General features: G+C 29.0%; 1 protein-coding gene across 3 annotated transcripts in view; it reads left to right on the top strand.

The window, feature by feature from the left end:
- Positions 1–25,975, top strand: part of LOC106789337 (inactive dipeptidyl peptidase 10) — a 127,874-nt gene extending 101,899 nt beyond the window's left edge. For 2 of the 3 annotated variants that reach the window (XM_014753456.1, XM_014753455.1), the window contains exons 3-14: positions 13,798–13,904; positions 14,564–14,762; positions 19,181–19,255; positions 19,570–19,622; positions 21,277–21,574; positions 22,067–22,323; positions 22,484–22,802; positions 23,009–23,187; positions 23,291–23,513; positions 23,598–24,042; positions 24,635–24,840; positions 25,651–25,975. In XM_014753456.1, the coding sequence (XP_014608942.1) occupies positions 13,798–13,904; positions 14,564–14,762; positions 19,181–19,255; positions 19,570–19,622; positions 21,277–21,574; positions 22,067–22,323; positions 22,484–22,802; positions 23,009–23,187; positions 23,291–23,513; positions 23,598–24,042; positions 24,635–24,840; positions 25,651–25,752 (2,463 nt within the window). In that variant the 3' untranslated portion in view covers positions 25,753–25,975. Of the gene's footprint in view, positions 1–738; positions 1,223–13,797; positions 13,905–14,563; positions 14,763–19,180; positions 19,256–19,569; positions 19,623–21,276; positions 21,575–22,066; positions 22,324–22,483; positions 22,803–23,008; positions 23,188–23,290; positions 23,514–23,597; positions 24,043–24,634; positions 24,841–25,650 lie in introns of those variants that run through there. The other variant, XM_014753457.1, reaches the window with a different exon arrangement.

Raw genomic sequence — 25,975 nt, 5'->3', positions numbered from 1 at the left:
TTAATTCATTTCCCGTTGGTATGGTCGTCGTATATGGAATACAAGTCGGTCATTTTAACATAAATGTACGAAATAATTTTATCGATTTGAAAATATTACTGATTGCCGTTAAAATAATTTGCGAGAATTAGGCACATAATTGAACAAAATTTTGTTTGCGCTCAATATCGATAGATATTATTTACTTACAATAAACAAGGTCAAGGCATACACACAATAGTTTGCGTTGAGAATATTTTATTTAATCATTCATAACTTGAAAGCTAAGGTTTATCGGACATATAAGAAGGGAGTGAAAATCACAATGATCTAAGTCATGAAAGTAACTAGGTCAATGTAAGATCACTGTGTAGAACTATAAATGAAACCAGAGAAATGGTATAAATTACTTTCGTATAATTTTGACTCTCTGACCATTTTGATTCACATCACCTCATCAACATTAAAAAATACAACATTTGGGTTTTTCACAATACTTCGTCTTAACTTTTTTATGACTTAGTTTATGATTACTTTGACTTTCCTATTGCCCATACGTTTATACGACATTTTTTATTAGCTTTAACACGTAGATTTATTTCTTGAAATATTGATATACAGTTATGAACCATCCTGTATAGAGTCGATAGACTGTTCAACCCCTTTGATTTCCCTTCTCTCTTATTCTTTCTATCGAGCAACAGCAGGAGCAGTAGTAGTAGCAGCAGCAGTAACAGCAGATTGGTTAGAGTAAGATAGCGTGAGAAAGAGAAAGATGGAAGGGGTATTTTCACTCTGTAGATCTCCTCCTCGATGAACCGAGGTGATACCCGTTAGTCTGGCATTGTCTGGCCTAGAGAACGCTCCTACCTGCCAACTAGAACTTTCTTTCGTTCATTTTTATACACTAACTCATTCAGTCACTTACTTACTTACACACACACACAAATCAAAGAGCTTCTCTAGGTCTCTCGTCATGAATTCAAGCTTTCGATTGTGCAAACGTTTGGTGAACCGATGAACAAACGGCCGACGTTCGATCGTCTTTTTACTATTCGAGTAATAAATTCAAGTTTTGTGGGAGAATAAAAAGAAGAAAGGAAGGAAGAAGAAGTAGAAAAAGATAAGGGAAGGATAAAAAGAATAAAAAAAAGATGGGTGAGAAAAGACAGTGGCTTTGACATTAGCATCAGCATCTGAAGATTTTATTCTCAACGGGGGATATATCTGAAAGATGTCAGAGGTAAGTTTTAGATTCTCTGAAGCTCTCAATCGATAGATAGACAGACACATAGGTAGATAGATAAAGGGGGAAGTAATAAAGTCGCTTTAGGGCGTTTAAACTTTTCCAAATCCTATTCGTTGAGTTCAATTGAAGTAGAGATCTTCTTATCGATCTTTTTTTACTGATCATTCTTACCGATCTTTCTTACCGATCTTTCTTACCTTTTACGATTACTAGGGATCTCTTCGATAAAAAAGAGTAAAAGTAAGGAAGATAGAGATAAGTACAGAAACACATGCATTGAATTCGCATAATCTTGGTAGCCAAGAAAGAGAGAGTGAGCTTTCACCTTTTAAGAGATTCGATCGATTAACGTTTATTGAGCGTAAAGTTATAAGAAGCTTAACGATCGTGGCTAATTTAAGGGGAAGAAATACGTTAATCGTATATACTTATTCTCGATTTTATTGTGACTATGTGAATTTTCATTTTAAGGGTGGATATAATAGAAAGAATGAGAGAAAGTGTTTGAATTACGTAAGGGTTGTTCAGACATGCTGTATGTCGCAGAGACGTCATACGTCATCGATTTTACCGTTCGTTCAGAATTATAGCTAGACACGTGCACGAATAATTAAATCGATCGGTTACTACCTGGAATATTCTTACGATTTATAGTTTCTTATTTGTTCTTTCGAAATAATCCATAGATTTTTATCGTTCACAGATTTTTGTCATAATATTAATGAAAATGAATTTATCGAAATTATTTTCTCGAGGGATGAAAGTTCAGAAATGTTTTTTTATGTTCGTTAGAAAACTTTCAAAGATTTTTGTATATTGAACGTAACACACAGTTATGTACATAAATTATAATATTTTTTGTATGTAAACAAAATATCGAATCAAAATTTTTTTTATGAATGAACACAATTTTATTGATCCTTATATTTTTATCATAAATTAAATTTAATAGAAATAGTCTTAAAATTAATTTGACAAGTATTTGGCGAGTATTACTATTTTTGTAAGTTTTTAAAACAATAATAAAGCTTACGGAAAAAAACTCACAAAAATACACACACATAAATTCACATAAATTGTTTGGCGCATAAATTATAGTTTTTTTAATATGTAAACAAGATGTCAAGATGAGATTATTTTTATGAATGTAAATAGAAATAAATTGAATTTTTTTGACCATCAAATTTTTTTTATAAATGTATTATAAAAAAGTATATCAAAATTATTATCACGCATGATAAAAGCTCAGCAATTTTTGTTTAGTTTATCAGATAATAATAAACATTTTAGAAAATTGAACGTAAATAATTGTTAGGTAAATTTAGAGATTTTTAGTATACATAAACAAAAAGTAAATAAGAAATATTTTGAGTTGAAATAACGTTTACTCGGAGAGAAAAAATCAATAAATCGATATTTTGAATTCTAACATTTTTTTTCCTAAATATAATAAAAACGAATACGTTAAAATTATTTTCACGAGGGATGAAAGCTCAGCAATATTTTATTAGTTTGTCAGGCAATAATAAATCTTTCTGAAAATCTGAACGTGACAGTTTCGTAGATAAATTTTAATGGCTTTAGTATATAATATAATAAACAAAAAACATAAAAAAAAGTGAAATAAATGAATACGTCGAGGTAAAATATTCGTATGATTGAAAAGAACTTCAATAATTTTTTGTAAACTTGCCAGAAGAGACGATAAATCTTTGTTTCTTGATTCGGTCAGTATTTATCGAGCCAATAAACGCTATGTTATCGTACGTTGCTTTTTCAGGACTTCTTTCCTTATCTTTCTCACGGTTTAATTCGAAAGAAAAGAAAGAAATAAAGATGGTCTTGGGGTTTCCTTTTTTTGGCTCGAGCTTATCGTTCCCTTCTTTTCTAACTTTTTCTTTAGGATTTCAAGCTTCTTTTGGATTAACGTCACTTACATGAGGTCTTGCAAAAATAAATATAAAAAGAAAATAAATAAAACACAATATAAATAGAGAGCAACAAAAAAGAAAAAGAAAAAGAAACTTAATTTTACCAATTCGTATTATGAACTCGATAGGTAAGAACGAAAAACTATGTTATGTAGAATAATCGGTACAACGCTCTCTTAAAATAAAGCAAGACGTCGTATATTAAAAATAGAACCTTCTATTAAGCGAAACGAACGTGAAATAGAAAGAGAGGCAGAGAAGTAAAAAGAGAGAGAGAGAGAGAGAGAGAGAGAATGAGAGAGAGAGAAACCTAATGTCGCTGCATTTGGCACAAACGCATTTCCGCAAAGAAAATCGTTTTTGATATATTTCTGTATTTAAAAGGCCCATGTTGTTCAAAGTAGAAAGAAACTGAAGAAAAATGGAGGAAGAGGGAGAGAGATAGAAAGAAACAAAGATGATCAAAGTTCTCTATTAAACAAATAAACAAAATTTGATGGAAATAATTCACACGGTATCTCGAGCATTCTAATTTCGTGCATCCAAACACTGTGATAATCTAGCACAGCTGTTCAACTCAACGGTCTCGTTTCAAATATTAGAGAACCTCTGACACTAGTAAATTCTAACTTTCAGAGACAGGAGAGGGAGAGAGAGAGAGAGAGAGAGAGAGAGAGAGAGAGAGAGAGAGAGAGAATTGGTTCATAAGGGTGGTTAGGAGTGGTCAAGGATGGTTCTGGGATGAGTCTTGGTTAAAGTGAGAATACAAATACTTTAGTATATGATCCGTTTATAGTCCAAAGCAACTAATTCCAATTTTAGAATTTGTTTAAATTCTACTGCCAATGCATTTGATTGATGCTTTACTTTTTATAAATATTATTAATTTTTTTTATTATATTTTTTTATCGATTAGATTTGACTGCATATTTGATCAATGTTTAACTTGACTAATGTCTTTGATTAATTACTTAATTAAGACTTGATTAATGTCTCTTTGATTAATTTTTTTTCTAAATAAATTATTATTCGTTAGGTTTAACAGAATAATTGATTGATGCTTAATTGTTGTTTAAATGTCATTTTCGATATATACTTTTATTAATACAAAGACTTAAGAGAATATTTGATTGATGTTTAACTTTTTATAAATATTATTTTTTTTATATAAAATTTTATTGATGATCAAATTTAACAACATATTTGAATTAATATTTAACTTTTTCATCATATACAGAGTGTCCGAAAAATCGATTTAACATGAAAACGAAACAAATGGTTTTTTGATAAAAATCAGTATAGTACCGCAATAATAATTGGAATAAAAAATTATATCTACTTTTTTAGCTCGGTAAAATGACTTTTGTAAAACTTTCTAATTATTATAATAATTATAATATATAAATAAATATTTTTTTTTCTATCCATTTTTACTAATAAAAATTGTTTTCCATTGTTGTAAAAAAACATTTCGGTCTAAAAGCGAAGTTTGAAAATTGTCTAAACCGTTAAAAATGTCAAAAATCATATTTTATTATAAAATTTAAACAACAATACTCTTATCAGTTTCTAAATTTTTTAAATCTATTCAAACAAACAATAAAATTAATATTATTTGACGTTTCTACGATATGCAATGAATGAAAATACCGTAATTCACACTCTTATACTTAAATACGAATTCACATAGTTCATAAGATATCGCTCTTTTCGAAAAGCCTGTTATTCATCTAAATACATAAATAGTAGAGTAAACATTTTCAATGTACACACCGCCACTTTGCAGTAGAAAGACCCTATAGACTTCTTGTGAAATCTCATATACGATTTAATGCTGCTACGAACGTTACGCTTCCACCAAAAATAGTTTAGTGACGTGTTTTGATGCCGCACGTCGAAACACTTTATCGAGTGGTGTCTTCTTTTTTATAAATGGTACTTCAAATAATATCCTATTTAATATCTAACTTATAGAGATAATTTGCAAATAATTGTTAAATTATTTCCGTCGACAAAAATTTGTATCTTTTAAAAAAATCAAGTATTTACAATTATTTTTATTTTATATCTATCTTAGAAGTTAAAAAATTGTAATTTTTTTAATGTTTCAATCTTCTTTATAAAAAAAAAAAAATAAAACAAAATCCCCCCTCACATGCATATACACACACATGCAAATATAACACGTAGGATAAAAGAAGTAAAGAAAAGAAAGGAAAGGGAAGAGGGTTTGAGGATGGGTAGGTACATATAGTAACCACAGCATGGCCGGATTAAAAATAGTAGCCATCGATTTTATCCGTAGAAACGTAAATGGATCGTCTGAAACGCATTGTCGCATTCCTTTCACTCTTTTTCCCTATGACTGCCTTTCGTTCCGGCATTTACGAGGCGCCACAATGGAATACCTAAAAGCTGTTACGTCGCGTCTCGATGCTACTGAGGCAGATATTTCCTCTTTTGGTGTAGTGTACCACCATACTAGAGACTCTATATCCTTTTCTTTCTTTCTTTCTTTCTTTATTTATTTATTTCTTTTTTTATATTTTTTTTGTTGTTGTACTATTTTCTTCCTCTCTTTTCTTCTCGGTTTTACATGTGAGGGAAATTGGCGTAAGTTTATATCATTCTCTTTTATTTTTATTTTGAAAAATTTTTTTCTTTTCTTTTTTCTTTTTTTATTTGCGAATTATTATATTTGTAAAAGAAAAGAAAAAACTGGGATGAATTGATACGTTTTTGTGTTTATAATTTTTGCTATGTCTTTTTTCTTCGTTGTTTATTGAATATAAAATTTTGTCAAATTATGTTTTGAGATTTTATTTCTTAAATGTGGGAAGTGGATACTATGTTAGGGATAATTGGATGTAATCGAGGTAATGTTTATTTGAAGATATCCGAATGTATCAATTTATCCCATTAGGGGGGGGGGCAAGTTGATTCATGAATGAAATATTTTGGGAAAACTCTGCCGAAACTTATCGACAATTTATATTTACTAATTTATGCTATAAACAGTAAAAATATTTAAAAAACATTATTTAATATGTATATATTATTTAAAAAAAATATTATTTAAATATTAAATTTAATAAAAAAAATTTTACAATTAAATAATAAATAAAATCGGTGTGGAATAATAATAAAATTATATTTATAATTATAATTATCATTAACCGATTAGCTGTGGCATTCAGTTTGAAAAGTGTTTACCAAAATTGTATCGTAAAAATGAAGCAATGATATAATAGCAAAAATGATTGAGTAGCAATTGCTATTGTCAGCGTACAAAGATGTACCTACTTTTTATCGTAATAAATACATAAAACAATAAATAAACAAAATTTAGCACTAACTGAATTACATTTGTACAGAGTTCAAATAATTACAACTGTGTTAACTTGTTTCGATCTTCTTTAAATATTAAATTAAATAAAATAAGATTCAGAGAGAGAGAGAGAGAGAGAGAGAGAGAGAGAGAGAGAGAGAGAGAGAGAGAGAGAGAGAGAGCTAATAATCCAGAAAATTCCGACCATATATTACAATAAGTTAATTCCCAAAATAATTTCAGACGTGTACTATGCTCACAATCAGAGATATATATACAGTAAATAGACAAAAAATTAATTTAAATATCTTCCACTGATTAAGCTACATTTATACAGTATCCGGATAATTAACTTTATTTATCTACAATTTTATTAACTTAACCCGGTATTCTCTAATGAACAATTTAAATATAATAAATTGTAGTTAATCCAGCAAATGTCGATATTATATTGAATCATATCCCAAAATAATTCCAAACATACCCAAAGGACAAATATCCAGTAAACAGATAAAAACTGAATGTAAAAAATTTCGGACTGATCAAACTACATATACACAGTGTCCAGATAAATAAACTGCAATTATCTGCCACAGTATAATCAACTTGTCCCAGTCTTCTATAATTAATAACATTATTACAATAAATAATTGTAGTTTAGATTTTATATTGAATTAAATCCCAAAATAATTCAAAACATATGTCAAGCATAAGATACGCAATAAAAAGACAAAAATTGAATTTAAAACATCTTGGATTATTTGAACTAAATATACATCGTGTGCAGATGCTAATTACACTGTATAAACTGTCTGTGTATTAACTGTACATACATGTACACAAAAACAAGACGTCCATTGCGAATAGTAAACGTGTTTACAATTAGATAGAGTTTCGAGTGAATAGAGAATAAAAAAGTGTGAGAAAAAGATTGCTACAATCGATCAGTTAGGATATGAAAGAGAATGGAGGGAGTGAAGAAAAGTAAAAAGAAGATAAACGATTGTTTATCACGATAAACAAGTCGTTCGAAAGAGATTATCGTACACCCGATGTTAGCAAATCAATACTTGATGTCCGATCGTTTGTAAATTTTTACCATACTCTCCATCATTATCATCCTATATACTCTCTGATTATTAGAAATAACGATTGAAATAAATTCACAAGATTTTTAACATACTGAATAATTCTTCGATTAATCATTTTTTCATATTATTATACAACGAATAGTAATATTCTTGAAAAGTAAAAACGTTCATATGAATAGATCACGATTTACGATGAATACTAATTTAATCTATTTTATGGGCTTGTTTGTAAAAACTAAGAAAAGATTGATGTAAAAGGCAAGAAATTTGTAATTCATCTTTTTAAAAATGAATTTTTTATTTTAGTATAATAATAACAAATAAATGTTTGTTTTTGTTTTAAATTGCTATTTATAGTAAAAAAATTAAAAATGAAAAAATTTTTAAAAATAATTCTTTGTAAAATATACACAAATATTTATTTTGTAGTCATGAACATCTACAAATATTATAGTAAATAAAATACAAATAGATGAACTAAAACCAATCTGTCAAAGATCTTTAAGAAGAATAACAAATTGAAAAAACAATATCAATGATGATACGGGCTCCTTATATAATTTTATACCAAAAATAATTAACTTTCCACTTGATGCTTCAATAAAAACTATTTTTACAATGCTTTTACTTAGATCAATAAAAAACTTTCCTTTACTACCGTAAAAAGTTTTAATTCAACAGGTTAATCATTACACTTTTGCGGGGAAGTTAAATTACTTCTTTAAAATAGTCAAATATTTTAAATTAATATTCACACTTTGTTTCTTATTTAAAATATACAGTGTTTAAAGTAAAAACATTTATATAAAGTACGAATTATGATAAACAAATATTTTTAAAAATAGCATTTTCTTTTAAATTTACGAATTCATGCTGATGGAATTTGATTAATGGGGATATCTAGATAAAAAAATTTTTGCTTCAATGATTAAATTCTGATTTTCGTGGAAGATTAAATAGATGAAGTCACGTATCTAATCTAGTGGATTTTCATGCCGATGCATACGCGTTCAATGGGAGGATATTCTCGAAAAGATATCACATATACGTAAACGCATCGTACGCTCTATGTTTCGCACGTACTCCAAAATCCAGTCCGGGTATTATGTATTACATACTGGAAACATGTTATCCGGCTTGGACCCTACGCCAGGGAACAATCCTATAGATTGTACAATAAAATTCACTAGCTACAGCAGTTTCCAAAAATATTCAGACATTACAGTATGACTTAACTTCCTGGCTTTATGTTTCAATTGTTTATAAAGCAATAATCTTGATTATTGTTTTTAGCGATAAATTATTTATTAAACTTAGTAAAAAAAATACAAAATTTATTTTAAATATTTACAATCGTTGAATAATGCAAATTTTTTTCTTTCTGTACGAAAATATATATGGTATACATTTTATAATTATTTTTGTTCGAATTTATGGTATAAATTTATATAATTTAAAATACAAAATAAATTTAATTGAGAGAGAGAGAGAGAGAGAGAGAGAGAAAGTAGAACCTAAGCTTGTCTAGGGATATTTGTGAACACACTAAATTCGTTGGTAATCATTTTTGACTAGGAAGTTGTGCTTTGATATGATGAATCTTAGAAGAATATTCTTCTCTAGTCAATATAATTGATTGCATACACGTTTGTTTTAATATTACAAAAATATAAAACTATATAGTTGATCATGCTGTAGTTGCTCAAATCTTTTTTCGAGTCACTATATAGGCGTAGCTCAGTTTTATTAAATAACATAAATACTAAATTAAATTACATAAATATTAAAAAGTAATGACGATATCTTTGTAAATTTAGAAAACTTGATAAAATAACAGTTCTTCAAATTCTTGGGATAAAATGTCATATTTGTAAAATGGCAAACTATGTCAAACAATTATATCCTCATTCTCAACTGCTAATAAACGAATGCTTTTCAGTAATTAGAAGAGTGCTTTTATAACTTGTTGTTTAAGGAAACCAATTAGAAAATAAAGCTTTACATCGACGTTTGTTTTGACAACTTTGAGCCCCTTGTTTGTTCGTTATGAAAAGTTTCATCGGAATCGTTTGAATTTTGAGAATCTAGTATAATTAAAAATGAGGATTGTTAAATTTTAATTTGATTAGTTCATTTAAAATTAATGTATACGATAGAACGAAACTCAAGTTTTGAATATATGATATTGCAATTATTCTATGAATAAAGTAACAATAAAAATGAACCACAGTGAGTTACTTCAATATTTGAACATCATCGAATATTTATTTTGCCGTACTATAATTTTTTTCAAAATGAAAAAGAATGAACATACTTAATCAGATATAATATTAAGGCACTGTGTTAAGTTAACAATAATATCAATTTAATATACATTTAATTTACATAATTTACAAAATTTGATATAACATTTCAAATGAAACAATGTTCGACTTTAATATCATTCTATCATTTAAATATTTTTCAAAATAATTAATTTTCTCGTTACTTTTTCTACTTTTAAAGTAATTTAATATTCATACCATAACTTTCTTGACCTATAACTTCCCATTAAACATTGATACATATTAAAAATTATTTTTTATCGATATTCAGATTATAATATTATTATACCATTCTAAATGAATAAACAATATAAATGCTTTGGAAAATATAATACTCGAATGATGATCAAAATATTTACTCAATTGTTTTTTACTGCGTAAATAAAAATCATATTAAATTTTTGTTCGTTTTATATAATATTCTGTATTTATTATTATTACTTTCTAAATACGTAAACAATGCAGACATTCAAGACAATAATATTATACTCTAATAATGAACAAAATCTTTACTCGATTGCCGTTTATATATACAAGATACTACGTAAACAAGAGTCAGCTTATCTGCCCAGCAACTATAGACATGTTCCTATGTTATCCGGAGTGGATATCTGTAGAGACTGTTCTGTATACTCAGGATTATTCAATTATCGTGGTACTTATTGATTATGTAATTGTAAGCTTATTATATAACTGTTTCGGTTGAAATAAAAATATTGATTTCTTACCTATTTTTTAAAATATGTACTGTTTAAATAATTTATAGAAATAATAAATAGTTATACAGGGTATTTCGAACATAATTTATGGAACCCATTTAAAGAATAAACAGGGGACACAAATTCAATGAAAAAAGTTCATATAAAAAGGTTTCTTATTTGATCTTGTTGCAAATTTATAGTCACTTCTGTGTAAAAATATAATTTACAATAGTTTATTTTTATTGAAAGTGGTTAAAATGATTATCCTTGGATTGTATATCTAAACAGTGATCTGTGTCTTTTAGAAATTTCTTGTCCTTGTTGATGTCACACGTTCTGTTAATTAAATTTAGTCATTCCAGTTTATACAGTTCAGTTTCAATACTCAGTTCTCTTATTAGAAACATTTCATTATTTTTATAGTATTAGGCTCAAAACTTTTCAACCATCCTACTGCTAGGCTCAAAACTTTTCAACCATCCTCGTGCTAGGCTCAAAACTTTTCATACCATCGACTGTGTATTTTACAATTGCGTAGAAATTTAAAAAAATCGGTCACCTGTCAACTTGTACTAGTGTAACTGCACAGGTGCTTTCCATCTGTTAATTTGACATAGGAGTTCTGCAATGAAAACGTCAAAATATATTTATGTTAAATAATAACTATTTTGAACATGCAACAATTATAGGATGTATTTAGACGAAACTGCAATCTTTTTGTAAATACTTTTAAAATATAAATATATATTTATGTACAATATTAATGAGTTTCAGGAGTATTCGTACTTCCATTGTTAATTGAAAGCAATCAATTTTTTCTTATGATAAAATATTTAAAAATTCTTACAGACAGAAACATATTTAAGAATTATTAAATTTTTAAGTTGATATAAATTTTATTAGAAAAGAGAACATTTGATTATAAGAGAAGTAAAATTGTACATACTTGATAAGAAAATTAATCTTACAAAGTATCCCTAATCGTCTCAAAAGTATTATAAGATGCAATGAAAGGCCAACCAAGTACAAAAAACTAAAATTTTATGATTATTATATAATATCTCACGTAGATACAAATATTCTTTTGTAAGAACAAATTTTTATCATTCAAATAAAATTATATTTCTCAAACAATAGATTGTTCATTTGCAATAAAATTTCTATCATTTTGAAAGTTTATGTCCAAAAGAATTTGGAAGCATTGCATTACACAAGCAAATATCAATTAATGAAAATTTCCAATGATAGCGAGTAAGAATACTCCTATGAGATACCGTATATATTTAAAATTGTGATGTGCTTCGCGTACATTATCGAAAAATATTTAAAGTACATATTCCGAATTAAATCGTATTTAAATCGTCGGATAGCCTCGGACATACATAACGAATTTAAAATCCATACATAAAAACTCTGTGAATAATTCAATAGTACAAATTTCCATCGACGTGAAAAAAACAATTTACACGTCTTTCTATATAATCGAAATTGGGCATGCTGCATGATCGGATTTTAATTTGAAGTTTATTCGTAACGCCAAAAAAATAATTTGAATATCACCCGAACGTTACTATTATAATACTTTGATTTACACACGGAAACGCGCGCGTGTATAATTTTAAATGAAAAAAAAAAAAAAAAAGAAATTTCTTTAAACGGTTAGAATTAAAATTCGTTAAGAATTTAAAAAAATTCTTAGGAATAAATTATCATCGATATAGCCAAGTTTCTTAATAGGAAGATAAGACTTAAGGGTGAGAACAAAACGAATGGAGCGTGAAAAAAATGAGTTTGGACACTGGCATGCAGCCAAGTTAAGCAATGAATCCCTTTTTCTTACACGAGAGCAATCGTTACTTTCTCGTACACACAAAATAGCGTAAACCCTCGACTGTCTGCTCGGCATTTAGTTTATACCTATACATATGTATAGCTTACGCTCGTTCGATCGATGCTACATAAATATACGGTCAACACATCCAACCCGACGCCCACGTATTGCAGTTCAACGCGTCAAACTTTCTATGAAAATGATCAAGCAGAACGAACTGCTTACTGCAGTAGACTAAACAACGTGTTTAATTCTCAAATAGGTCTAAAACGATGGTTAAAAAATTTCAGAGTGTATTTTATTATTTTTGTTTGTGAGCCCAGCGTTTCATAAGAATTGAAAATTAAGATTTTTTTTTTAAATATTAATAATAACAAAACTACGTATCTTTAATGTCATTCTTCGAAGTATTATGTGTGATTATTATTATTTGTCATAATATTTTATATTAAACAAAAATTATTTAAGATATTTATATTTAAATGTAAAAAATATTATTATCAAATTTTAGTAAAATTCTTGAAAGTTTTTGCAACATTAAGTTAATTTCTATAGAAAAGCTATTTCCACTTGCAAAACTATTACACAGATAAATATACAATTTTTATATTTATTAATTTTTCTAATAAGAAAATCAATTTCCATTGTCATAAGGTAATTAATATTTTTATTTATTCGCCATAAATAAAATTATATAATATAATAAAAATGTCTTAGTTATTATTAAAATTAAAAATTCAATTCTGAAAAAGTTTAAATTTATTAGAATCATGTGTTAGGAGTTTGATTACTAAAAACCTTGAAAATATTTAAACAGAAAAACAGGAGGGACATTGTGATTGATGAGAAACTGGGCTCGCGAAAGAAATTATAAAACAATTTTTTAAATTAGCAACAAAAATTGTCGTTACTTATTGTAAAATTAAATTATAATCTATTAATCTAATTTAATTATAAAATATAATAATATTTCAAATCTACAAAGAGAAAAAACAATTGAAATAGGTAAAAAAATGTCTTGTGTTAATACAGAACTGCAAAACGTTTGCTCGTTGGTACATTGAAAACTAGCATAATTTATCATATACACATTAGTTGTTTCTCTGTTCGTAAATTTGTCTATCCTTGAACTTCTACTATCCTAAATCCATATTCTCTGATCTATTTATTCCCACCTGTCACGTTACTGGAATCGTGATCTGCATGCTCTCGTAGAAACAATACGCTTTTCTGCACTAAAAAAAAAATAAAAATTTTTAATCCATTTGACGTGACAATAAAGAATTAATGTTTCGGCATTTTTTTTCTTTTCTTCCCCCTCCTATTTTTTTTTCTCTTTCCCTATTACTTTTCCTTCCTCTAGGATCTGACGTACGCCGAGGGCGGTCACAATTGGCGAAGCATAGTTTTTTCTCTTCTTGTCATCGGCTTCGTTATCGCCGGGATCGTCACGGCTATTTACCTTCTGGGGTAAGTTATCCTCGATTCTTATTATTATTATTATTATTTCATTTTTTATTTTACCATTGTAAAATAGATACAAAGTAAACAAAAATTCATTTAAGGGGTTGCTCTCTAGTCGAACTTTATCAAAATAATGATACTTTCGTTTATTGTTTTTTTTTTGTAAATGAAAACAACGAGTCACGGTTTGAAATTTTTGATTTTGATTTATTGTTACACTTTTAGCTAATAGAAAATAATTTTTTGTTTGAACAAAAATAGTTAAGAAACCTCCCAATTACTCGCGTATATGATTTTTCCAATTGTATTGATCTGAAATATAAAATTCGACAAAATTCTTACTTTCCATGATTACTTGATAGATTCGTATAGAAAAATTATGTTAAAAATTAAAAATGATTGTTCGCGCTCGAAGTTGAATCTTTTACCACTATTTAAAATCAACTATTCCATATAAGAAACAATAACCCCCCCCCCCCATTAACTTAAAAATATAAAAGAAACAAAACTATCATTCGATCTTATATGTATATTACTTTCGTTACATATAAAACTTCTCTTGAAGTCACATCATTACAAGTTCTAAAACTTTTCGAATGAAATTAAACAAAAGTTATCAAAGCGTATGACATAAACCACGTTTAATAAGAAACAAAAAATTACAGGTACGTTGATGAGCTTCTTTATTGGAGTGGAAGGCGTCTTACGCTGGACGAGTGCCTTCGTGATGACCTGACACCTCATAGGTTACCACCAGCTTGGGTATCCCATGACAAATTCGTCTACCAAGCGGATGATGGTTCACTCACTCTCCTAGACACCAGTAACAACACTGTGTCCCTTTTGGTCTCTAATCACACGCTCGTACGTATACATATATATACATAGATTTAACAAACTCGACGCACAATTCTACTCTCCTACTTTGACAAACGAAAGAGAAAGAGGAAGAGAACGGCAAGGGGGAGATGGAGAAGGGGTTTAGAGAGAGATTCATGAAACTAACGACCCTTAACAACAATGTACGCTTTACCTGTTAGCTAGTTGTGGACACAAAGGATTGTTAAAGCACCAAGTCAAATGTCTAGTAATTCGAATAATTTCTAATTATTAAAGGAGTTTTTGGGAAAATGATCGTAATGTTTCTTGGAATTATACTATTTATTATAGATGCTTGTTTTTTTTTTTTTTTTTTTATGTAAATTTATATATCCTCCCCCGAACTACGAGCAAACACAGTAAGCATTTCGTCGATAATGTTACTGGTTTAAGCGCCATCTATCAGTAGGAAATACTTTTTTAACATATTCATACGTTTTGTAGTTTCTTCTTACATTTATGTATGAGTATGTTTACTATCGCGAACGAATTGTATAAGCTTTAAAGCTTTTTATTTATAGGTTGTACCACAGCGAGATATATTATTTACAAATAATAGAGCATTGTCTTGGTCCAAAATCGATACTCAATATTCGTATAAATAGTTGTATATATCAGCTCAGGAACCATTTTCTTGCGGTAATGGTTCCGAGAAAGGAAAAGGGAAAGTCATAAATTTGTTCGATAGATTGTTTAGGAAGATAAATGATTCGAAATAATTTTTACAAAATAATTTCAGTTTAAATAATTTTTTTAAATGCTTCTCTTTTATTATTAATTGTTTTTATTTTGCTTCAATTTTTTTGCTGTGAATTTATTTTTTAGACCAGTTTTGAAAGTAGATTCTTACATTTCTATCTGAAGAAAATGTGGCCTAATTAGTTAACTCTGGGATTATCAATGCCTCATTTTTCATTAAGAAAACGAAATTACTTTTCGGACAATTTAAATGTATCTTTTATTTTCGCGAAAAAGTATTATTGGAAATTTGAAACTTGTATTTGGAAAATTCTATGCGTGTAAATTGTATACTGCAAATATGGATTTAATTTAGGTTGGATATAATTTTTTATTTAGAAAACAAAAGGTTAGGGATAAGACGAAGTATGATAATATGGGAGAGAAAATGATAATTCAATTTAGAATTATGTGATTATTAGCTATTATATTTAGATTATTTACTAAAGTTATATGAGAAAAAGTAATAGAATCAATAATTATGCAAGAGTTTACGAAATGAAGGGATATTCAAGTAGTGAAGTGTCGTAATCTCGAATATTTTCGGAATAAGTAGATTTTGTAATATACTCTGATATTTAAACATAAGTTCGACTGGATAAAAGACACTTCTGGGTTTGTTGTACAATCATTAAATAGCTATACCAATGGTATCGCAGATAAACCAATCAGTGATTTTGTATGTACGCAAGGAATATGTTCAAACTTTACCATGAACTTCTAATTAATTACGTAAGAAACTTTTGTTCTAGTTAACCGATAGCTTCATGAATATAAGAAAAGCTTTCTACCAATTTTCGTAATACAATTCTCGACGTAAGAATTAACGGATTTGATATTTCTGATAATGTGATCCCTCAATTAAATATTTTTTGCTAAAATCTTATTCATTATTTAATTAAATTTAAATATATAAGTGAAAGTAGAAAAAAAAACGTTTTCGTTGAATTTATAATGTATTATGAAAATTAGGCATTTTAGAAATTGTTCGGAAAGTGAATTTATATACGACCCTTTTAATACAAATTATAAAAAATAATTCCTCCCTAAAGATTCAAAATCAAAAATAAATGAATAAAATAGCTATTAATGGTTTGTGAACAAAAGTAGCGCATTCTTTTTTTTCTACTTGGTACGCATGAATGTGCATATTGCATTATTGTATTATATTATTTTAATGGAAAGTTAATGTACCATTTTTTTACATTACTGGAAGTAAAATCGTAAAACTTTTTTTTCCCCATTTATATTTAAATATATCTTATAATATAAATAATAGTAATGTAAAATAAATCATATCTAATTTTTGCAATTTTCTTACTTACAATTAGTGTCATAATCACCGTTATACTTAAAAGTTAGGATTATTTGTGCACCAATTTAATTAATGAAAATAACGAAACGATTAAAATATCAAAAATGGGTCATGATATTATCCTCTTTCTTTATACTTCATTAATCTTTTTTAAATTCTATACGATTTCTTTCAATCATGATCGAGCAAATAAAATTTTCAGTCATTTATTCCATTGTATGTTATTCAGACTTTACTGGATAAAATTTAAAAAACTAAAATGAATGGAAAAATAGATTTCCTCTTTGTCTTTATCTTTCTCTTTATCTTTCTCTTTATCTTTCTTTTTATCTTTCTCTTTATCTTTCTATTTCTCTTTCTTTTGTTTTAAATAAAAAATATATAGACCGCGTTTACCATTCTTAAATCTTTGGAATCTTTCTTTTGGTGATACTTTGTCCATTGACGAAGAAGCAAAAGCACGGCCCGCGGCTAGTAATAAAATAAAAAGTTAGGCCGTTTATAAGGCGGAATTCAAGGCATTCCGTAGTTTATCCAGTGACGTGGGATACTCGTAGAGTTTGCGAGAAGAGCTTGGCTATTGCATTTTCTGCTTGATGGCACGATCCCCGCTTCGGGCTTGCTCCTGAGAATAATGGATGTTATGAAAGAAAAGAAAAAAGTATAAGGGAGAAGAAGATGAATAGAGTAAAAAATAGAATGAAAGAGGGAAAAATATATATATAGTAGATGGACGCTTTGGAATGCAGAAAATTGGGACAATTTGCACGTGTATTTATTACTAATTAATTTATTTCGAATTAATAGATAAACGATATTTTACTGATTTGTTTAATTTAAAGTCTACGAATTCACGAATTTAATTTCCTTTTTCTCTTCTTCTTTTTAAAGTAAATTAAATAAATACGGTACGCATTATGATAGAACGAACACATTGGAATGCAGAAAATTGGGATAATTTGTGCGTGTATTTATTACTAATTAATTTATTTCGAATGAATAGATAAACGATATTTTACTGATTTGTTTAATTCAAAGTCTACGAGTTCACGAATTTAATTTCCTTTTTCTCTTTTTCTTATATATACGAAGTATTTTCATTGTATTCTGCGTTCGATGTTTATCTTTTTTATATTTTACTATATTATATTATTAACAATATTGTTTTATTATTATTTTTATTTAAAAATTATTTTATTTTACATTTTATTAATTATTGATACCGGTACAAAATTAACTATTATTTGTGTTCAAAATTTAAAAAAAATCAATTCTATATTCAAAATTGATTATTTGACCGATTGCATATATAAATTGATATAACAAAACAATTTTGGTAAATTATTTATTGAAACAAATTCTTTGCAAATTGAAGAAAATATTTTATCAATATATCTTTGAAATTTGTATCTTCAATTCGAAAGCTATTTTACTTTTCTTTCATGTTTTTATCGAAATAGTAAAAGATCAAACGTTGGTTATATCGTATGTAAGATAGTAGTTCAGGCACATTTTTGGATAACGTGTGAAAACTAAAGCTTTCTATAGATGTATGAAAAATATACATAGATGAAAGATTCCGAATAGGATAGAAAGATGATTGATATCGACTTGTCGCAATGTGTGTGTATGCGTTTGGCGAGAAAAGCCGCCTCAAGTGGATTGATTCCGAATCCACCATTCCATCTTCTCTTTCAACTGGCAGACAGAGTACAGACAAGAGTATACAACACCACGCATTGATCCGATCTCCTCTTCGTTCGAACGGGATATGACGTAGTATAGCATCCATACGCCCTTTTAAAAACAATGGCGGCTTAGATGCGCCATTTTAAGTAAACCACACTCGTTCGAATAAAAAGAATCGATTTTTTTTTAATAGCTTTTTTTTTTATAAAAACAAAAGTAGGAGAGCAATGTGCGTACAGGTTTTCACGTATTCATATTAAATGTGTTTAATATGAACTTATAACTAAATGCAATTGGCATGAATTTTTTATGTAATATTAATTGACCGATAAGATAATATTTATAATAAAAATTAATCCTTTGCAGTTTTCGTACATTTTTTGGTAGTTGTTTTTTTTTTTTAATTAAAGAAGATAAAGAAAAATGTATAATTTTTCTAAATAATTTCTATTTTTATTAGATATTTATTAAAAAAGTATGTATCCATAAACACGATCATTAATAAATTCATGATTTAACTGAAATATATTTATATTTATTAGCAAAACTGAAAATATGAATAATTTTGTACGAGCAACGTTAGTAATTGAGAAGTGCAAAGGATAAATCCAAAGGATCTGTCAATTGTTTTCTTTAATTTTTTATAAATGAAATCTTTTAGAGGCAGCTGAACGTCCAAGGCTACCAATGCAGCTCAGATTTGCGTTACGTATTGTTCAAGCACAATGTCAAGCCGGTAAGTAGCTTAAATCCCTAAAAACTTCTTGATATCTGTCAATCTGTACGAACATAATATTCTTTTATAGTTTCGATTACGTACAACATTTAATACATACATGTTGTTTGCACACACACGAATAATGCGATCCAATGCTCAAGTGCATATTTACATATTGATATTTGACTATTGATACTATTTACTATACGGTCCAGTTGTGAATCGTAGATATATATATGTTACCGAGATTCTATCTATAGTATCTACTCTTTCAAGTGAAAAGTACTATTTCAATAGATCTAGATATTGACTCCACTTTGTTTCTATTTCAGGTATTCAAAAACACCTTCACCGCTCACTACACAGTCTACGACGTTACGAACGAGTAAGACAATTTTTATGTTATTACAATTGATGCATTTGAAAATTCTTTGAAATTATTTTTTTTCTCAATAACATTTATGTTTACATGAATTTTTAAAAATTATTTTTATTAATGCAATTTATTTGTTCAGAAAAATTGTTTTATATATCATCTTTCGTTATTATAATTTATACCAGTACTAATTTATTTTAATAATATTTTCATTATTACAACTTATGTTTATAATAAAATGTTGATAAATTAAAAACTAATTGTTATAAAGATATTTTATTGTATTACGAATTCGAGCGATTTACACGAATCTGTTCTGAATATTTTCACGAAAAGTTGGTTTTAAAATTGAAGTTAAATATGATGAATTAAGAAAGATTCTAAATTGGTCTAATCATTTATCATATAAGTAACTTCGTTTTGTTCTAATCAGGAAATAAGAAGTTTCACATCGGCTTGGTGCTTTAACCCTCTACCGGTAAATTGATTTAATGTGCCGCATTAACCTATTAATAGTATTTAATCTATCGGTTAGTATCGAAGAAAGTAGGCCACAGTCAACATTGTTCGATGCATATGGACTGTGACGATCGATCTAAAAGTTTGTCAATAAACTCTCAGTAGAATGGAAAGTACCTAAGCGCTAAAATGTGTTCAACGTATCGGGCAAATTATTAAGTTCGTCACGAGTTTTCCTACATTACTTTTACTTCTACGAAATTTCTACGATACAACTTTAACACTAAACGTTGCAACGACCGATCAAAATGACCGATTTTTAATTTTCAACTTAAATTTCTTATACAATGTTACTACTTTTCTGTAATGGACGTTTTACTTTTCCATTATAATTTTAACTAATTAGTTGTAATTAATAATGTATACTCGTTATGGAGAAATAATAATAATTTATGTAATACGAAGAATGCATATTAATGTCATGCGAAGAAAATAATTAACATTTGGTATTTAAATTACAATTTTTGTAGAAACTAAAATATATATCTGTACATTATAAGATTAAAGTACTTACAGACAAAGACGGAATTAACGAATGAAAATATAAATTATTATTATGGAAAAGTTTATATCGTGTGAGTAGAATAGAACAAATTTGGCCAACTAAACTTAACACTATAGCTCTAACACTCTAATCTGGAAACATTTTTCAGATTATATACAAAGCATATCTTTAAAAAAATTTTAAACAAATATTTTATTTATTACTTATTATCTAATTAAATTCTGTTATAACATTTCAATTGTTAAAAATATATTTTTTTTTTACAAATCAATAATATTTACTATTAAATGTATCACCACTGATCAAATAACCGGTTTTAAATTCTGAATGAAATTTTTACATTACATATTATTGCTTCTTTCTATATACTTTTATTATTATCTAAAATTCATAAAATTTATTATTTAAACAAAATAATTATTATCTTTATTTATTTATAAAAAACAGTATAACTTTTTTTTAATAATCAGTAATTTTATCTCTTACGATATAAACGTGTAGAAACTTTTCGTAAATTTAGTGTTCAAATATCTTGCAAATAAAAATAAGATATTTCTGTAACAATAAATTTGAAATAAAAATAACGATAAAATATCTTGAACCAAAATTTTCACTCAAGATATTATTACTTTCCATCAGCCATCATACACCCCTTCGTCTCCATGCCTCGAGAAGGGTACAACCGTCGAGACTTCAGCACGCTACTTGGTTGGGTAATACAACGGGTCTCGTGATGATCTCGGACAACGATATTTATCTTAGGATAGCTCCATCAGCGATGGAAGATACACGACTGACGGATACGGGTGTTCCTGACGTTATATATAATGGTGTACCTGATTGGTTATATCAAGAAGAAGTGTTGCCTAGACCAGAAGCAACGTGGCCGAGTCCTGATGGCACGCATATCCTTTTTGCTTCGTTCAACGACACCAAAGTAATAATCAAATTTATTATTCCCGTAAGCTCACAGTGCACCCTACCATATAGAAATTAAAAATTTAAACTTTTATTGATAATAAATGATCGTAAAAACAAGACAAAAAATATTTATTATTGTTATATTATTATTTTTAATATAAATAATCTTTGCCATTAAAAAGAATTTATTTCAAAATATTTTTTTTTTACATTTAAACATGAAATAAATATTTCGATAGACAGAACATCGTTCTACTATTCGCATTAATTTAATCAAAATTTCACATTATTGTAATTAATTTAACAACAAGATTGCACGAGAATTTGATTAATATTCATTGAAATTATTTCAAGAGTTGAAAAACCTTGGAAATGTTCAAGTAGAAAAATGTGGTGCTCTGGACTCATGTCAATTATTATTCTTTGATGTTTACATCATTAAAATATTCTAATCATTAGGCCATCGAATGCGATGCATATATATTAATATGAAATACAATTTTGTAAGGTTACAGCCTTGCAATTCCCTTGGTTTGGTACTCAATCAGGTCAAGAAGGATCTGCGTCAACTCCACTCGGAGCACCTCGACGTGCCACCTTTCCACCATATAAATCCATAAGATACCCAACCCCTGGTTCATCCAATCCCGAAGTCGATTTGTGGTTAGTAGAAGTGAACAACACAAGTAATTCGACTAATGGAACTACTAGTCCGCCGGCTTGCACGAAGACTAAACTTGAGCCACCACCTGTCTTGGATGGACAGTAAGTCATATTCCTTTAAATATTGTTATATAAAATCGATAAAAAATCAAAAATGAGTTTAAAGAATACAAATAAAAGATAAGAAAAATATTCGACGTTTCTTTTGTTAATCGTCAAAATATTTTCGAATTATTCTCTGTTAAGAGTTTCCATTTTCCAGAGAATACTATCTGATATCGGCCGGATGGGTTGGTGTTGACGCGTCTCAAATTGCAGTGGTCTGGATGACCAGATCTCAAAATCTGTCACTAGTTTCGGCGTGTCGTGCACCTCTCTGGAAGTGCGAGGAAACCCATTCGGAGAGGGCACCGGAGGGTCAATGGTTGGACGCCCAACCGCATCCAATTTTCGCTCCAGACGGTGATAGTTTCCTGCTGCTTGCGACTGTCCAGGAAGGTGACAAGGAACATTTCACGCACATAAAGCACGTTACGTTAACGCAGCAGAGGATAGCTGTTTTATCCCATGGTCGTTACGAGGTTAGCAATACAAGATTACGATATTTTAACGTGATTCTTCAATCGATTAGATATATATGAACAAAAAAATTCAATATATTCGAATAGCGGATAAAAAAGATTTTCGTTTCCAACAACAAATTACCAAAGATTAGATTTAATTATTAAAGTTGGCACAACGAAAGTCCCTCTATGTGTGTAGAATCGTGAAATGATTTTGCAATCAGGTGAGCGAGATCCTAGCGTGGGACACCAAAGCTCACCTGGTATACTATCTGGGTACCAGGGAACGAAGACCTGGACAAAGGCATCTTTACGTGGTACGAGATCCAACTGCCGATGATCCTCGTCGTTTGGAGCCTTTATGCGTTACTTGTGACCTTGGTGAGGTTCTCTGGAGTAGTAGGTAAGAAAAATTTATATTACGATAACGATTTGGTATGCTTTAACGATTATCAATTTAAAATGTATCTATTTGAATAAAAATAGAAAATAAATTTCTCTTACAGATTTTATTACACAAATTGCACTCACTTCGGTGCCTCCGTAAGTCCTGCGAAAACCGTCGACACACAGGGTTACTATGTGCTTTATTGCGAAGGTCCTGGCTTGCCGTTAGCCGCTGTGCACATGATGTCATCTCATAAAATGATACGCGTACTCTATGACACGCGTATTCAACGTGCCGATAAACTTTCGCAGCTGGCGTTGCCGACGAGAAGGAGTTTCGAGGTAATCCAAACAAATAAAAATCAATAGAAATCTTTGATAAGCAATTTAACGATCGTTATCCTTAATTGTAAAAAAATGTCGCAGGTGCCGTTGCCTCAAGGTTGGAAGGCGCAGGTGCAGTTGCTCCTGCCACCTTCCTGGCGTGAGGAATTGAGAGACGCAGCATTTCCAGTATTGGTCGAGGTCAATGGTCGGCCTGGAAGTGAAGCAGTAACTGATAGATTTAAAATAGACTGGGGTACATATATGTCGAGTCACAACGATGTGGTTTACGTTAGACTCGATGTTCGTGGTGCGAGGGGACAGGGGAAAAAGGATCTTTTCCGTAAAATCGGAGGTGTTGAGGTTCAAGATCAGCTGACGGTTCTTAGGCATCTTTTAAAGACGCACAAATATTTGGACGACACCAGAGTTGGTGTTTGGGGATGGGGTTACGGTGGTTACGTTACTGCCATGGTATTAGGAAGTCAAGAAAATGTCTTCAAATGTGGTGTCGCCGTCAATCCAATTGCCGATTGGCTCTATTACAGTAAGACGTTCTCCTATCTTATTTTTTTGCTCTTCAACATTTTGAATACTGAATTGAAATTTGAATATTAGTTTGAACATTAGTATAAGCTATGTTAATATATCAAACTTGAATAACATGAGGAAGTTATTTTTGAGCATAAATTATTTTATTTAAAACGTTAAGATTTTTTAAACATATGATACCTTAACTTTGCAGTAAAAACAACTTTTACATATATTTATAAATAAAATATTATACATTTTCTATATATATATACATTGATAATATAATAATTATTCCATTATTTTATACAAAATTATAACAATCTATTTCAAATCTACTAAAATTTATAATTCATTTATGTATGATAAGACTGAAAACAATAATCAATTTAAAAGCTGACATCATACTCTTTGCATTAATTTCTTTTCTGTTTCGTACAAACAACGTACTTTTAAATTCACATATTAATTACGTAAACTGACAATTATGACTATAATTTGTGAGAGATCGAAGAAAACAAAAAAGTAATAAACGCTTAAATGCGCCCATTGCATTGCAACGTAATTAAGAAGATAAAAAAAAACAAGTGATTTTATTTGACTTTTAGATTCGGCCTTTACGGAGCGAGTTCTCGGTGCACCAGCTGAGAACTATAAGGGTTACGTAGAGGCTGATTTGACTCAAAGAGCGAGATTAGTGCCGAGTCATAGTCTTTATCTTCTTCATGGTCTAGCAGACCTAACAGCGCCTTATACGCATGGCGTTGCCTTTGCCAAGGCTTTGTCTGAAGCGGGAGTCATCTTTAGGTACCAGGTGAGTTAACAAAATCTTTTATTCATTCTAATATTTAACACGTTGACTGCTGTGTAGGTCACCGGTGACCTCAACACAACCAATAGTAAAAATACATAATTAAAATAAAGATCGATACTGATAAATTTTTAAATAATACCATTGTTTTTATAAGGGCTTGAAGAAAATAATGACATATAGAACATGCAAAAATAATTTTATAATTACAAGGAAAATATACATTACATGTAACGACGTTTTTTCTCGTACGTAATTGCTTAATAAAATGTAATCTTCATCATCAGAATTAAATATATTGCTAACTTTATCCTAAGATTAGGAATTAAAATATTTTTTAAGTTACTTGTTTGTATAACATCATTTAATTTACAACACAAGTAATCAGTAAAAGTTCTATTACCAATTTCCTATAACATTTTATATAGTTTTTCGCAGTGGTGAACTATAAGCAGTCATTTGTTCAGACAAATCAAATACAGATTTCCATAAATTCTAATCTACTACCATTTTTGAACAGTTAGAAACACCTGATAATCACAAAAATGGTCTACAGCGCCTCGAGGGGTCACAGGTGACCTCACCGCAAATAATGCATTAAACACAATTATACAAATCCCTTTATCTGGTATAAAAAAAAAATTTCAACAAAATATGCATCCCATAAAAATAAATTCATGTAGACGCCACAGGCAAATCACGTGAAATGCTGCGCTCGGCAGTCAACGTGTTAATTTATTTTGTTCACCTATAAAAAAATGGTCTTTGCATTAATTATTTTATCTTTTTGTGTGTGTGTGTGTAATAAAATAGAGTTATGCGGACGAGGATCACGCTTTAACAGGTGTGCTCGAACACGCTTATCGTTCTATGGAGGACTTTCTCGCCGAGTGCCTCGCCTTGGATGCCTCCTAGTGCCTCAAGCCGAATACTCCCTTGTTGTCGTTAGTGCGCCTACTTCTAATAAATCCAAGGATAAACATTAAAATGCGATCAACCTGGCGATTAGAAGATGATCGTGCTGAAGAAAGAAGCTTCGAAAGCTCGCGAACGTACAACGGTTTATCGTTCGAAAATAATAATAATAATAATAATAATAATAGTAATAATAATAAAATTAATAATAATAATAATAATA

This window comes from Polistes canadensis, unplaced genomic scaffold (assembly GCF_001313835.1).
Source record: "Polistes canadensis isolate GaletaPanama2010 unplaced genomic scaffold, ASM131383v1 scaffold_178, whole genome shotgun sequence".
NCBI classification, from domain to species: Eukaryota; Metazoa; Arthropoda; class Insecta; order Hymenoptera; family Vespidae; genus Polistes; species Polistes canadensis.
This window is presented reverse-complemented; position numbering and strand designations above follow the sequence as displayed.